Raw genomic sequence first — 17,758 nt, forward strand, 5'->3', positions numbered from 1 at the left:
GTTAGGTTATTTAATTACGGCAAAGCCTCGAGGGCTATCTGCCTAAAGGGAGGGAAGCCTTCGTGGAGGACTTTCTAAGGGAAACTGGCTCGTATACACGTTACACATGGGGAAAACCACGAAAACACCCATGCAGCCAGCCCGTTAGCGGGATTCGAACCTCGGACCGAACTACCAGTGTACAACGACTTTACCGCTCGGCCGCTGGTGGGCCTAGTAACCTTTTAGAATTTGTTCCGGAAAAGATTCGCGTACGTAAAATCTATCTGCATTTTCCCTTTTTAAAAGTTAAAAGAAATATTGAAAACTGTTCAGCTATTGCGTGGGCTGTTTTTTTAAATTTTGACGTGTACGCCTGTTAACAATAATATTTCATGAATGAACACCTGAATGCACTGAAGCAAAATAATCAAGGAATACATTCTACGATTAAATTAGCCCTCAGAGGTATTATTATGTGAAATGTCTAAACATTTTCAGAATTTATCACTAAAAGGAAAAATCTGTGAGGAAATACGTAGAGCTGATTGATTAGAGCAAATTGAAAAAATTACCAACGTATATATCAATGATCGTGCCATGCAAACCGAAAGCACCGAATGAAATGATCTTTTTTATTTGTAAAAGAAAAAATTGTGTTACTAAAATAAAAAAATATATTCACACTTTCCTGTTATCAGGACCGCTTATTCCTTGTTATCAGGACTGTTGCATTCAGAAAAGTATGTGTTACGTACTCTTAGACATTCATACATACATGCATAAGTACATTTCTGAATGCGGTCCCGATACAAAAGTACCTGTATTCTCAATAAATTTTAAATTTCGCCTGTAAATATTTATCAAAATAAGCAGGAACAAATATCATTATCCAAAAGGGGAAAAAAAATCAAATTCATATTTATCTTCCAACAAAATTTAAAATTTAGTACCTGCAAGGCATTTTTTTAAGGTTACACATTACAATTCAAATGCACTGGTAGCTAAATATCAAATTCTCAAGTTGACATTTCTTTCAAATACACTGCTGGCCACCCAAATTGCAACACCAAGAAAGACAAGAGATATCTCAACCAAATTTATTAAGTAGATACCATGTTGACCAAGTATCAAATGATTAAATTTATAGACTTCTGTGAAGTGTGGTTCCTTCCAGAATCAGTAGCCAGAGTAGCCGCCCATTGTGGGAGATCACCGCTGCCACACGCCTGGGCATTGATTCAAAGAGACTTTGGATGTGTTTTTGTGGTACAACAGACCAAGCAGCTCTCACACGTTGCCAAAATTGATCTGGTGTGGCAGCTTGGGATGTAATCTGGGTCAATCGTTCAGCAACCATGGACCACATGTTTTCTATCGGCGAAAGATCCGGAGAGCGAACCGGCCAAGGAAGAAATTCAATCTGGTGATTGACGAAGAACCCTTGGAGAATGCGTGCCACGTGTGGTTGCACATTATCCTGTTCAAATATGGCTGTGGGCAAGCCCTGAAGGTAAGGAAGGACAACTGGCTCCAACACCTCGGAGATGTAGCGCTGGCTGTTTAAAGTACTGTCAATGCGTATTAGAGGAGTGCGAAAAAGATATCCAATACCGACCCATACCGTAATACCCGGTGCAGGACCAGTGTGGCGGTGCATAACGCAACTGTTCAGCATCCTCTCTCCACCGTGTCTCCAGACTTGAATCCGACCATCGAGGTGTTGCAGACAGAAGCGTGACTCGTCAGTAAAGACAATTTCATTCCATTCTGCCGTCTACATTCTTCTTTCATCGCACCATTGGCGGCGGAGACGTCAGTGGTTCTTCGTCAAGGATAGACGAAGCAATGGACGCCTTGCGGACAGACTGCTGTAAACGGCGTCGAATGGTACGCGCAGAAACTGGATGATGCGTTACAAATTGAATGTGCTGTGCTATGGTTCGTGATGTGACTGAGTGATCCGTCACTGCCATGCGCACAATGTTCCTGTCATCACATGAAGTGGTACATTGAGGTGGATGCGATCGAACACGTCGGTCCGTCGTACCCTCCTGCATCCAACGGTCATATATCCGCATTACTGTTGTTTGATTTCGTCCAACACGACTACCGATTTCCCTGAAAGATAGTCCACACTTTCGGTAGGCCACTATGCTTCCTCTGTCGATCTCGGATACTTGATCAAACGATGATCGCTGTTTACTAGAAGGCATAATTGACCTTTTGTTTTAAACCACAAGAAAAACACAATTGCCGAACTTGATATCTTCGAAAACTCCAAGCCTTAAATAGCGCTTTGAAGTGGCACCACAGACGCGCGTGATGTGCATCTGCGCTGAAATTCCAGTCATTTGCATATCTCACCTCCGCTAATGCACGGTGTAAATTTCATGTTATTTGCATGCTTCCTTCAGGGTGTTGCATTTAGGGTGGCCAGCAGTGTAATTGTAACAAGACTATGCAATCATCAACAAAATTAATTTGATCTAAAACAAATTTCAGAAAAAAATTACCACGAGACTAAAGGAGCCTAATTGTTAAATTCATCTTCGACGCTTAATTAAAATACATAAATTTGTACGTAAATAAGTACAAATTCTTTATTTCTTATTCTATCTTGAAAGGTAATGGCGTTTCGATTCTAAAAGTTTGGATCTAAAGCCTCACACAGAAATCATTAAAAAATTGTTTCCGTGAATTTCGATGCTCATCGGTCCATCGGGTTCTTTTCTTATTATCTTCAGCTGCAAAGAAAACTTCGTGCACGTGTGTTCTCAAGCAAAGCAAACAGATTTGTTTTTTATCAAGTGCACAATACTAACCAACCTCTATCTTCGAATCCTTAAATAAGATTAATATCACATTATCAATTAATGCGGTTTATTTATAGATTTTCTAATGCTTTATTCGTGTTCATTTTTAATAAAAATGAAAATAGTGTTAACTCAAACATCTATGTTATGGCCAATTTTTCCATACTTTGGTTCTGCGATTCAAGGAATGCCAAAATTGCAATTTTTGTAAAAATCACACGAGTAGTTTTTAAAACATTAGCTTTCAAAATTTTAGCTTTCCGACATTAATTGAATTTGGTATATATTTATAATAACTCTTTTTTTAATTAAACTTATTTGCTTGTTTTTTCATATTTCAAAATTTAGGGTCATTCAAAATAAAATTCGCCCATTTTTTTATGATTTATTTTTAAAATTTGTATTTTAAAAAAAACGTTTATACATTTTTCCAAAATATTTTGAATTGTAACTTATAAAATTTTTGCCATCTTCTTAATGTAGATTTATTTCGAAGCATACCTGCAAAAAATTAGAGTTTTTTTGTTAAACATTTTTTAAGATATATATGAATTTAAATTTTGGCTCGTTTTCAAATTTGGTATATTTATTATAAAACGGTAATAACGAAAATGTGATTTACTCACTTTGTTAAAAATATATTAAGGAATGAACGATGGACCTTTTTTCTGCTCGTATATCCATGAAAAAAAGGAAAGTAGGTTACTAAAAATTAAGAAATTCGCCGAGTGAATTAGTCTTAGCATAAACTGAAAAAGGTGCGGCAAGATAAATTTTTTAATTTCTCCACAAATCTTTCACCGAAAATGACAAAAATTATCTAGGCGTAATCTGAGTCGTAGAATCGAAATATAGAAAAGAATGGTATGTTATTTCAGAAAAAAGTCCCATTTTTTGTCCAAATACCTATGTTAGAATAATTGATATATATAAATATAATATATATCTTAAATCGCGCTTTCGAGATATAAAAAATGCAATTTGAATTTCGTCAATCTTCTCAGTAGAACGGAACATTACAAAACTGTCCCCCCCCTTTTTTTTTTTTTTTTTTTTTTTTTTTTTTTTGTAGTTAAAAAGTTCACTATCGTAGAACACTGAGTGTTAAATTAACATACGCGTATTGTTGTCGGCGGAAGTCTACGTGTTTAATGTTTGTAACTTCATGATTCTAAGTCTGGCAACCGGAGAGTGTATTCTTATGCGTTTTAATTCAGCGAGAGAATTGTCTTAGATGTTTTGAAATATAAACGTTGTAATTATAAATGTTACAAACAATAAAAAGATTAAGACACAATAACACGCCGAACAAATACTAATTCAGAAGTCAAACGACAAAAATCAGCGTTATAGTTTCGATAATTTTATCGAACTATCATCCTCAGCTGCAAAAGCGCAAATGAATTCTGAATTAATGAAAAGATTGTTGTGTTAATACTGTGTACATTGTTTGAGTTTTGGGTATTAATAATATCGATTTGTAGCACAGTTTCGAAATCGATATCCGTTGTCTACTGCCACGTGCTTGTCTAAAAACGTTCTCTTTACAATTTGAAAAAAATGAGTTTCGAAATTTTCAGAGTTGATTTCAGAACATCTTACCTTGGAATATAAAGTATCCTTTCGGCGACCACAAATCCCACTGTGACGAGCAAGTTTGAAGCAGGAAGGAATGAGAACACCATGAGGGACAAAGATAAAAGTATTCTTCTTCTGTCCATTCCCTAAGGATTAAAATTAAGATTAATATACATTTCACGCTAATGAATAGGACTAGATAGAATAGATAACGATTTTTTTTTTAAGAAATAGTTTAGCTCATCGTAAGCTCCGCGCAACCCCGGGGTTCTACGACTCAAACACCAGGGTTCAGCGAGTCAAAATAAAACCTCGAAAAGGAAGTTATAAAGAACTCGCACTAGTACGGTATATTTTAATTTTATAACAGTTATTTACATTTCAAAGCCCTTTCCTATCCCTTCTTGTTTTCGCTTACAACTCTCTAACAGAAAGATGTTTTAAAATCGCATTGAATACAAACGAGTTAGAGAAAGTATTTAAGGAAGGTTTAACCAACTTCGCTAGAGAGCGACGGGAATCTTTAGTAGCGCGCCTTCGGGATAAGACACTCTCGAAGCTGTTACGTTCGACCGTATTACGGGCATTTGGTATTCGACGGCTAGTTTAAATTAAGGGGTATCAGAAACCCCTATACCGACAATGTTAAATTGGCCATTTTCGATGTACCTTTTCTCAAAATCTGCTGTAGATACAAGCTTGAAATTTTTTCTGTAATTAAAGAATACCTATCTGATTATACTGAAATGAGGTTTTGAAGCATTTTGAATTTTAGAGTAAATTAAAGAATATTTTGTTAGGCATAGTAAAATTCAGCACTTTTCTCACACAAAAAAATTAAAAACAATTTTTTTTCTAAGTTTATTACAAAAAGCTCATTTCCGTAAATATTAGGCAACCTAATAAATAAGCCATAAAAAGTTTAGATACCTGTGAGCAGTAGTTCCTGAGAAAAGGTACATCGAGTGTAAAAAAATCACGTTTGGAGAAAAACGCGTTTTTATGTAAAAATCCTCATTGACCAAAGCAGTAGATGACAAATTAAACCTAGATTTTTTTAAGGTTCTAATTTTCATAGAGATTAGAGAATGGTATTTTTAGAAGGATAAAAGTGCAAAGAATTTGGAAATGCAAAAATCCGAAATCACGATTTTTTGAAGATTTTGGGGTTCCAACACCCCTTAAAGGGTTAACTTTAAGACATTAGGTTCATTTGGAAGCAGGCAAGATGAAAAATGAGCAAACGGTTTCGCCGGGAATCGAGCCACGGACCTCTGAAATACGAGCCCAGCGTGCAGATCACCACACCGCGAAGGCATGCCGAGAAGGCGGGAGAGATACCTTATAAACTATGTTAGATACTTGTCTTTCGCTTCGGCTAAGTCTCCTTTGTTAATTACAGTTTAGTTTCTTGTTTCTTATTCCAAATTAAAGCCCAAGAAGGGGTTATTCAAGGGCCGACTGTTATTCTTATTTGAGTGAGATAAAGGGTATTTTAACCCTTTGCGGCACAGTGTGTCCTATCTGGACACACCGAAAAATTTCATACTGTACGCACAGAGCAATTGAGTGAAAAATGATTTATAGGTTACTATAGGTTACTCTGAACCTTCTTTATTTATAGTAGATGGCAGCGCAACACAAAGGAGTCCATATATTTCAGCCATGTTTAGTTTTTTAAAACCCTCATTTTTCAAAGAAATCTTCCAGATATTTTTAGGGTATAAAAGGAATTGTTTGAAAAGAAATTTCTATGTTATTTTTTGGCTGTATGCTAATCTCCTTATTCTATATTAGTTTTAAATTTTTACCTAGAAATCCTACTTAAAATCAAACGGCGAACCCTAGTTGTGCCCAGCATAACTGAGAGTGTGTAATCTTTGTTTCTCCGCATCTCATCGGTCAGTTCATTGACAACAATGCTCGTTTCAGTACTCTTTTCGAAGCTCTATTCAATCAGTGCGCCCACTTTAAAACCACAACCTCAGGATTAAAAGATGAGTGCTATCTATACAAAATTTTACCCGTGTACTCCTCTAGGCCTAATTAGACTGCCTACCTTTTTTTTTTTTTTTTTTTTTTTTTTTTTAATCAAAACTCTGGCTTTAAAAGGTAGCGTGCCGGAAAGGGTTAACGGCTACTGCCATTCCCTGTTCATATTTGAATCTGCTGCCAAAGACTGTTGATTCGTGAAAATCCAATTCCTTACTATTGGTTAAAAATAATGTTACCTCTTTTTAGTATATGATAGATTTATATATAATGCTTCACTTTAAAATTTTGTGCTTTTCTAAAACAAATCATCTAACAACGTCCAGGCTTCAAATTTCCCTGTGCCTGGCAAAATATGGTAAACCGCTCTCCGGCGGGCATTTAATCAAAGGTATTTCGGGCACGCCCACCCCGCCCCCAAATAAGGTTTGGGGACGCCTCCTTATTTTGAGTCTGTATTCTTTGTTTCTCCGCATCTCATCGGTCAGTTTGTTGACAACAATGCTCGTTTCAGCACTCTTTTCGAAGCTCTATTCAATCAGTGTGCCCACTTTGGGCACAACCACAGAATTAAAAGATGAGTGCTATCTATGCAAAATTTTACTTGTGTACTCTTCTAGGCCTAATTAGACTGCCTACTTTTTTTTATTTTTGTAATTTTTTTGTAATATTTTTTTTTTTTTTAAATCAAAACTTCAAATTTAAAAGGTAGCGTGCCGGAAAGGGTTAACCCTTCTCGAGTCTACGCGTTTAGTTGTTTGAACTGGCGTTCAGTCGCTACACTGGGTTCCTCGATTTTCATCTTACATTAGGAGTGAGGAACCCTTAATAGTGTTTATAATAAAGATACATTTAGGCACGGATTAGTTTTAAAACTTAACATGTGATCATCATACGTCAAAAAGAATAACGTTCAATATTTTGCGAAACTAAACAGTTTTCTAATGGAAAATGAACTGAATATACACGATAGTGTTAAAAATTATACAGTGGAGCACTCATTTCAGTTTAAGAAAATTATAAGAGAATATTTCCCAGATGAAAGGACGGGAAACAATAGATTCGACGGACGTTAAAATTTAAATTTAACCAGTTAACTGTGGCGCCCTCGTTTAAGAGTGCGCACCGTTTTGCGTCGCCAGAATCGAGCCATGACGAGTATATTCGTCAATCACAGACTAAGTTGCACTGGTAAGATATTGGACGAAAAAAAAAATGGGTATATTTTATAAAACTGAAACTTTTATTGACTTATTTGGTTAACATAAACATATATTGCATACATATTAACCTAAAAACGCAATTAATTAAATTAAATATTATACATTTAAAAGTAAGAATTTAAATTCCTGCTGTGGAGTGATATTCAGCGAAAGAGGGTACTATACGCAATGGGACTTTGCAAATCAAACACCAGTAAGGCGATTCCTTTCTGATCTTACATTTGTAGCAACGCGAACACCTTCGCGTAGGGTTGTTTTTTTTTCCGATATTCCGGGTATATAATCCGGAACATGATTCCCGCCTAATGGGCTTATATTAGGTCTAAATGGCCGAGTTTGTGTCGATTTATTTATTTCAGTTGCATATGTCGCAAAAGTGTCTTGAATAAATTTGAGCAAAAAGTGAATACGCGATAATGTTCCATTATTTCTTTATATAATGTGAATGCATTCAGACACATAATGTCTAAGAAATGGAGAAATATCTTTTTGTAGTACTTCTTGAGTTGTTTTCTTGCTGTGGAGTACGCTATGATAATTCCATTGCTCATATCCACTCTACCCAATTTTTTATTATAATCAATTACCAGCTTTGTTATTATTTTTGTTTCTCTGTTTCTATTACGTTGTCATTATGTACAGAACTTACTGAATAAAACTCCCTCTTATCTTTCCATTTCATTACATGCATGACGAGTATACTCGTAGATACACAAAATCGTGCTGCTTCTTCATGACGAGTATACTCGTCAATCACAGTTAACTGGTTAAGCAAGACGTTTTGACTGCATATTCACGGAGAATAATCACAAATTTCTGACACAGCTGTAAATATTTTAATGCCGTTCGGAACAATTTATTTAAATGAAAATCTTTCCAAGCCTATGTGGCAACAAAGTACAGTAAGACCCCGCTTAACGCTGTTTCGGTTTAGCGCTCTTTTATTTCAACCCAGGGTTTCTCCGAAATTGTGCGCAGCGCTAGGTTTCCAAATAGCATATCCGAAACTGTGTAGTTGTGTTTCTTGCTTTGTGGACGCATTTTTATCATTTGAAACATTTGTTGACATTATTGTAAGTTTAAATTTGTATAATACTATAACTATTAATACAGTGACAAATATTATGATCTTTAGTTTTTATCATGGGTGATAATAAAATACAAGAAAAGAAAGCAACCAGAAAAAGCATTTCACTGGAAACTCAAATGCAAGTGATTAGAAGATTAGATTCTGGTGAACGTCAATCTCAAATTAGTGCTGCATTGATTTTGGCAACTTCAACAATAAGTACAATTCTTAAGAATAAAGAAAAAATACTGTCATCGGCAACTGCAACTACGTCAAGCTCTGCAACTAGAATTACCCGTTCTAGAAATAACATTCTAGAGGAAATGGAAAAACGACTGTCTATATGGATTGACGACGAAATTGAACGCAATATGCCATTAAGCCAATCTATCATAATGCCTTCTTGACAAAAAGGCAGAAAATTGGAAAGCCAGACTGAATGATCTGACTGAGAATTTTATTTGTTTTTAAAAGTATGTGCGTTTATATTGTTTTTATTTTTGTAAGAAATAAATGTTTGATTTTATTTTTATTAAAAAAACATTATTAAATTTAATGCCTAACCATTTTTTATCCGTCTTCCCCTAACCCCATTATTTACATGTTAAGATAGCCTCGCTTAGCGCTGTTTCGCATTACGCTCTACTTCGATGGAACGTATCCCCCGCGTTAAGCGGGGTCTTAATGTACAGAAATAAGTTAAATGCACAATAGGATATGTGACTGCAGATAACACCGATAGAGCTAGGCTTCCACAGTTTGTGTTAAAAATTGCAAGCATACCGCTCATTCAAGATAGATGAAATCTGGAGCGCGAATTAATGCGTCAGTTTTATGTTAGAAGTTTTTTGTCAAAAATAAAATACTTTTCTTTAATTTTCAGTACAACTTCGTTATAAGGGCCGTAAAAAATCGACAAACTACTGCTGATGCCAATGCTGCCAAACATAATTAATGTAACCCTAATGCAAGAAAGGAACCATAATAGTAAATAACTACAGTGGCTCACAAAAGTGATGGGACACTTGTGCTTTACAAAAGGAAACTGTAGTAAATTAAATTTGAAAAAAAAAATTTAAACATTTTTGTGGGTGTGTTTGATATTTAAATTTAGCAACAATTATTACATAACATACATTTTCTCAAAATATTAAAATATTAATTTACTAAAAATACAATTGTTTACAACGGAGCAAAAAATGGCTCACATAAGTGATGGACACTTACTTTTCTATCAAATATTTATCAAAAAATTTTACTTTTTAAAAGGTTTTAATAATTTGTTGGATTTCCTTTTACCTTTAAAACATGATTTAATCTTCTTGGGAAGGATTCGACTAATTTGTTTGTGATTTTTGGAGTGATTTTACCCCAATCTTCTTGAAGCACCGATTTTAATTGTTGTTTTGAAGAAATGGTGTGTTTGCGAATTCTTGATTCCAATTGTTGCCAAATATTCTCTATAGTATTTAAGTCTGGAAATTGTGGTGGTGTTTTTATTATTTCAGGACAGTTATACAGCAGTCAGAGTCTAACGTTCAGAGCAGTGTGCTTGAGGTCATTGTTCTGGTAGAATTTAAAATCGTTGTGAAGGTTCAATTTTCGTGCTGAAGTGTTCAAATTTTGATTTAAAATGTCAATATACTTGTACTGATCCTTTATATTGTCAATAAAAACTAGATTACCAACTCCAGCGGACGACAAACACCCCCATACCATAACTCCTCCTCCACCATGTTTTACTGCTAGTACCAAGATCTGTTTGCGAAATTCTTCCCTGGGTTTTCTCCACACCAAGATTCTACCGTCAGAACCAAATATATTAAATTTACTCTCATCAGCAAATATAACTTCATTCCAGAAATCAGAATTCTTATTTAAGTTGAATTTTGCGAAACCAGTCTGAGTTTTCTATTCTTTTCACTTACGAAGAATTTTTTCCTGGCTGCTCTACCGTGATATCCAGCAGATCGAATTACTCTTCTAATAGTCTCAGGATTAACAATTACTCCATATAATGCTTCTAAATCAGCAGCAACTTTAGGAGCACTCGTTCTTTAATTTTTTTTAATATTTCGAAAGATAATTCGCTTTATTCCATTGGATAGCTTTGATGGTCGGCCAGGTCTTCTTTTATCCTGAATCAGATGATTCTTTTTATATCGTTTAATGATACTGAAAACTGTCGAATGACTCAAGTTAACTGTTTCAACAGTTTCTCTAATAGATTTTCCACGTTCAATATGCAAATTAATAACTAATTTTTGAAATTCAGACAAAGTTTTTTTTCGTTTAGCATTCATGGTTGCACAGAGCTAAAAAACGCAAAAATTCCAAAACAAACTGGAGAGAAATACTGCAGACGATTTTATAAATTATTGCCAATTGCTTTTGAGTAAAAATAAAAATCCCCAAAAATATTTTTATTGTAGTTCGTAGTAGTATCTAATGGTGTCCCATTACTTATGTGAGCCATTTTTTGCTCCATGCTAAACAATTGTACTTTTATTAAATTAATATTTTAATATTTTGAGAAAATGTATATTATGTAATAATTGTTACTAAATTTAAGTATGAAACACACCCAGAAAAACTTTTTACATGTTTTTCTAATTTATTTTATTACAGTTTCCTTTTGTAAAGCAAAAGTGTCCCCTCACTTTTGTGAGACACTGTATCTAAGTTTTAGCTTAGATGAAAGGTTAATTTTATGTAAATACATTTTTTGTTATTATAATTTATAAACAAAAGGCTAAACATAACTGAAATTAAACGGGAGTAATAAATTTTTTGTTTTCCAGTATAGCAGAGAATATTTAAGTTTTTTTTTTTTTTTTTTTTTTGTTTAATGTTTTTTTTTTTTTTTTTTTTTTTTTTTTTTTTTTTGTGCAAGCCTCTGTACATAAACTCGGACAAATAATAATCAAAATGCTGTTGAGCAGTGGGAATTTTATTACGCCATTTAGTACTGCCCCACAGCCGGTCTGTTGTGTGTCTGTGACACTCACATTCGGTGTCCACAAAATTGTAAATGTGATTGACAGTAAAATGTTCAAAACCGGCATTTCGCAGTTCATCCGACTTGTATGATTTCCAGCAGTCAGTATAAATTTTTAATGCTTCCTTCTGCGATATTTTCTTTTGTGACGTTCAATAAAAATTTCGCCAATCGTTCTGGAACAGCAATTAAGAATAAACATTCATTCGAATCTCTGCATAATCCGCCAAAAACACATTGTGGCGGAAGAACCCGTCCAACGTTATTCTTTATTCTACTGAAAAGGTTAGGTTATTTAATTTAATTATGGCAAAGCCTCGAGGGCTATCTGTCTAAGGGGAAGAATGCCTTCGTGGAGGACTTTCTAAGTGAAAATGGCTCATATACACGTTACACATAGGGAAAACCACGGACACGAGCATGCAGCCAGCACGTTCGCGGGATTTGAACCTCGGACCAAACTACCAGTGTTCAGCGACTTTACCGCTAGACCGCTGGTGGGCCTTACTGAAAAGGATTGGATTGGAATATTCAATTACGGCAAGGAACACGAGGGCTATCTGCCTAAAGGAAGGGATGCCATCGTGGAGGACTTTCTAAGGGAAACTGGCTCGTATACACGTTACACATGGGGAAAACCACGAAAACGCCCATGCAGCCAGCCCGTTCAAGGGATTCGAACCTCGGACCAAACTACCAGTGTTCAGCGACTTTATCGGCCACTGGTGGGCCTTACTGAAAAGGCTTTCGTCTACTTCAATAATTTTGCCCCATCCTCCGATTTTCAAGTTAGGCGTAGTAAATAAAGTTGAGACACACACCTTACGGATGTAACTGTTCCAGTCAACAGTTGTATTGTGCTTCGTCTTCAGTTGGAGTTCACAAGATTCAACAGATGTCATCTCTTGACACCAAAAATAGATGACCTAACACTTGTAAGGGGATTTTTCGAACTTTCCAATCAATTTTGAAGTCTTAATTTTTTTTCCTCATTACAGAATTCTTTCCTGCACCGCCATTTCGCTACTGAGTTACCGCTAAAGCATAATTTCATCTCGTGGTTGTTCGAACATAATTTTCTATCATGAATGATGCCTGTTCTTTGAAAAAATTCGTTAATGTTTGGATTATGGTAACTTGGCGATATGTTGGCTAAAATTTGGCGACCAACCCTGCTACAGCAACCTGCTAGTTTTTGTTTGGACGCCATTTTGTTTTCACGAAGTAAAGGCATTTTTTTTTTTTACTCAACATTTCCAACATTTTTTTCCAACAATCTGATAGCCGAATTACGCTTATGCTAGAACTTTTATGGAACAAAAGTGCTTAATCATGACGAAGATTAGGTGCGAAATTGGGAGAAAGTGCAGAATCGCCCACTGCTTTCCGCGTTTTTAAGAATTGCACATACACGGTATCATCCATGTATCGGTCGATCTATTTTCGCTTAAAAAAATATCCCAGAATTGCACAAAAATGGCATTGCGCACACTCTTGACTTTATCCATGTACACTGCTAAAGTCCTAGCTAGTAACCTTTATCGCCTTACCAAAATGCCGCCAAACTACCTGTTACCATATTCCAAAGATTAGCCAAAAATTCTATTGCAGACTTCACGTCATTGGGCAATTCCCAAACAGTTAACTCCATAGCGTTGTTAGTAAAGAATTAAAAAAAATAAACTAGTATTTCATTCGCGACTTATAAATATAGAACTATCTAAATTTATGCAGTTCGGCACGCTCGCTAGATTTGGCGCGCTGTTAAATGAGCGCGTTTGCTAGATTTGGCGCTTTTGCGCATATATTTTCGCTGAAACTTTTTACGGTCCCTAAAATGGAATAGTGCCTAATTTTCCTTACATAAAGCACCTATGACATATTCATCTACTTTAAATATTGTTTTAAGGTATCTTTTTAAGAGTGTAAGATGGGGTTCTCTCTCAAGAAACTTAGAGATCTAGGTCTCAGTGTGTCGAGATAAGTTCGAACTCAGCTTATAAAATGTTTACCGCGTCTTAAATTGAAGAGTAATTGAGTTTCTATTTTGCAGCAAGAGGCCTGAAAAATGTGCAATGCTGTCGGCGGAATTCGAAATCCGGATCTCTCGGTGGTAGCCGAATATGGAAAAGGTGTATTCGACGTGGCCGTTTCACCGTCAAGACATATATTTTTCCTTACACGGCTGCATTATTATATCTTGCCGTATTATATTATTTAAATTAATAACTCTGTTTAATTAAGACACAATAACACGCCGAACAAATACCAATTCAGAAGTCAAACAACAAAAATCAGCGTTAATTTACAAAATTTTCACAGAACTAGTTTCGATGGTTTTACCGAACCATCATCTTCAGCTGCAAAACCGCAAATGAAAATATCATTTGAAATTTTGAAAATTTTGTAAATTAACGCTGATTTTTGTTGTTTGACTTCTGAACTCTGTTTAGTTTAATAATTTCATTTAAATTAATAAACATTTTATGTAAAATGTTTTTGCATACAGTTTTATACAAATACACCCTTACACAATTTTAAGCGGACTCATACACCTTAAAACCCGTAAGATCTTCGAATAGGTGACTGTTGCAAGAATTGGGATAACTTATTTATTTCAAAAGCAATTACTTCCAACCTTTTACAGCTGACTACATAATATAGCTGCTTTCTGAAATACGAATCAGAAAGTTTGTGTTGCCACAAATATTTTTATAATTTAATCCGCTTTGTGACAACATTTTTCGTCATGTTTCCACCTTGCGCGCACAGTTTAAAATATTCTGTTGCATAATTTAATTCCATATTTGATATATAGCTCTTATAACTTTTGGAAACTACTGTGAAGCTAAAATTCTAAAAATTTCTTGTTAAATTGCTATTTTATTTGGAGTTGAAGTTATAAAATGTATTTTATTAAAAAAATTTGTAATGTTCTCTTCCATAAAATATTTCAGTATTAAAATATTCATCATACTTTTGGTTCAGTTAGAAAATAGTGCCCATATAAAGAATTCTATCCAATTTCAAGTATGTACCATTAGCCATTTTTAAAATATCATGCGCGCAAGGTGGAAACATGGCGAAATATTTTGTCACAAAGAGGATTAAACTACAAAAATATTTGTGGCAACATACACTTTCTGGTTACTAGTTTCCAAAGCAGCTATAATATGTAATAAGCTGTAAAAAGTTGGAAGTAATTGCTTTTAAAATATCCCAATTCTTGCAACAGTCACATATTTGAAGATCATGAGGGGTTTAAGGTGTATGAGCCCCCTTAAGAAGGTAATGTGCTGACAAGATTCCAAAGTAATTCCCTTTTCTATTTAGATTTCATAAAAAGGTGAATTTTATGATTGTATATGTGTGATTTCTAATCTAGCTGATTAAAATTTCAAGAAAATTTGGCGAATTATGCAAATATTGTACCTGCATAATTTTAAAATCGATAATATAACTTCTGCTGTATCAGAGGTTTACCCCCAGTTCTCTTTGATATTGACATAATTTTTCAACTAACTAAATATGTGTAATTTCTTTATATCTCATACTTGTAAATAACTATATGTATTAAAGCAAATATAAAAAAGGTTAACAGAATGATTAATCTAAATAAATTTAATACGAGTGTAATACAGTCATATAAAAAAATAAGTCCTGACGGCGAAAGGTCCTAGATCCAGCGGGATATGCTTTTCAACTGACCGCGAAGACGGGCCATATAAAGGGAAGAAAAACTTACAAAACGACTGAGAAATAACAATCCAAAACATATATCTGTATGTAACTGTTTATGGAAACGAATCTTTGAAAAAAAACGGAAGTTCGGTTCATTTAAATGATAAATAAAATGCGATTAAAAGAAGGTTTTATTACGGTGACGTTTACGAATATATTAATGAATGCACTAAGAAGAGAAAAATAACTTATCGTAAATTTGAATTTTAATAATAGATTAAATAATTAATTATGTCTACAGAATCATCGGCAATTTTATATCTCCAGTAATAAAAGCGTGGGCGCCCCAATTAGTTCTATTTACAGAATCGATCAATAATTTTATATCGAGTAATAACAGTGGGAGCTTACGTGATAAATTAAAAAAGATAATGGCTTATACATTTGACAATACAGTTCAATTCAACAGACATTTTGTTCGGCGGAAAAAAAAGTGAAAATGTCCCCCGTTAATAATCTTATTATTATCACAATAAATCTCATTGCAGATTCAAAATATTTTATTTATAGAAACTACACATTTTTATTATTATATTAAAGTAAAAGTTTAATTTTTATCCTCCATAGCATGTATTTTTAAGAAAATATCTCGACAGGTCTTCGAAAGCACAGATTTCAGATACGTGGTGTGGTGTATTTAATTACGGCAAAGCACACTAGGGCTATCTGCCTAACGGAAGGGATGCCTTCGTGGAGGACGTTCTAAGGGAAAGTGGCTCGTATGCTCGTTACACATGGGGAATATTTCAGATACTGACAGTATTTCGTTTGCATAGAATTAATTCTAATTAGCACTGATATTTGCGGATAAATTCAGACATTTAAGTGAACTTATTTTTACGTTAACATGTAGATTTTAAATATTTGAAAATTATTTTAATTTGTAAAGAACGTAGCATATTTTCAAGCAAAATCAGTGTCTGAATAATTCAATTCTTCTTGGCGGTTCACTTATTTACGAGAATAACAATACGAAATAAAATGTAAGGTTTGTTTTACTCATAGGAGTTCGAAAATATGAAATAAACGCATTTGGAAAAACTAAAAAAAACTTGTCCTATCAATAAATTTTCTTTCGATTGTTTGACTGTTTGCAGCGCAATCATGTTGTAATGACGGTTGGGAAACATCGTTTTTCCTTTTATCTTTCCTTTTATAGGCTCTTGTTCCTTGAGTGAATTTATAACTCATCGTTTCAAGTTTAAAGAATGGATCTTGACAGTCTTTCGACTTCTCTTATTCGTATTACTGAACACCTACATTAATCTTCCATGCTTTCAGCTGTTTCCTTCCAAAGTTCTTCAAAAATATATAACTACCGTATTTACGCGAATCTAATGCGTATCGTTTTTGGCCAAATGTAGTACTCAAAATTGGGGTGCGCATTAGATTCGAGTGCAAAGTTCGCCGATGACGTCAGCAGTTCGCCGATGACGTCAACCAAATTTAAATCGTAACAATGGATTACTGTATTTCTCGACTACATTTATGGTTGACACATTATTGCATAGAGGATACAAACTGCAGAGTACGTAGTCACGAAATGGAGGGCAAGCAGAGAAGAATGTCATATGACGCTACTTTCAAACGTAAAGTAATTCTTTATCCTGAAAAAAATGGCAATAGAAAGGCTGGGAGAGAGTTCAACGTAGCTGAGAGCAATGTTCGCTTGTGGCGGCAACAGAAATTGTCACTGTTTGCAACTAAAACTAGTAGAAAGAAATTCACTGGCCCTCGCAAAGGAAGACACCCTAAAATTGAAGAAAAAGTTTTGGAATTTGTACGTGAAAGGAGGAAGAATGGACAACCTGTGACTAGTAACACTATAAGAAATAAAGCAAAAGAGGAGGCTGAAGTTCTTGGAATACCGAAACCAGAGTTTAAAGCTAGCCGTGGATGGGTGGATCGGTTGATGAAGCGGATGGGTTTATCTCTAAGATGCCGTACAACAATATGCCAAAAGCTTCCTGCAGATTTTGAGGGAAAACTACTAACATTTTAGCGGTATGTCATCACACTTCGGAAGGAAAAGAATTTTTCAATGGGGCAAATTGGCAATGCTGACGAGACGCCAATTTGGTTTGATATGCCTCCTAACTACACAATTACGTAGAAGGGGACTAAGGAAGTTATCATCAAAATAGTGAATAAAGACGTTTACTATTAATCACTGATTTTAGAAAATGTTAGCTAGATAGAAATGTTACGATTTATTTCATGTTCATACTTTACGATATGTACCGTATATACGGTAGTGGTAATTAACTATGATTGTTTCGCATAACAATAGCCCACTAATAGGTTAATTCTATGTTCTGCTACTTTATGTATAAATCCATTGTTGTATAAAATATGGTATCTA

General features: G+C 34.7%; 1 protein-coding gene across 1 annotated transcript in view; it reads right to left on the reverse strand.

Annotated features, from left to right (window-relative positions):
- Nucleotides 1-17,758, reverse strand: part of LOC118196746 (protein O-mannosyl-transferase TMTC1-like) — an 848,849-nt gene that overhangs the window by 185,405 nt on the left and 645,686 nt on the right. The window contains exon 8 of the mRNA XM_085812306.1: nucleotides 4,398-4,519. Within this exon, the coding sequence (XP_085668432.1) occupies nucleotides 4,398-4,519 (122 nt within the window). The remainder of the gene's footprint in view (nucleotides 1-4,397; nucleotides 4,520-17,758) is intronic.

Source organism: Stegodyphus dumicola, chromosome 3 (assembly GCF_044657685.1).
Source record: "Stegodyphus dumicola isolate Sdum_Otavi_A_Nest chromosome 3, ASM4465768v1".
NCBI classification, from domain to species: Eukaryota; Metazoa; Arthropoda; class Arachnida; order Araneae; family Eresidae; genus Stegodyphus; species Stegodyphus dumicola.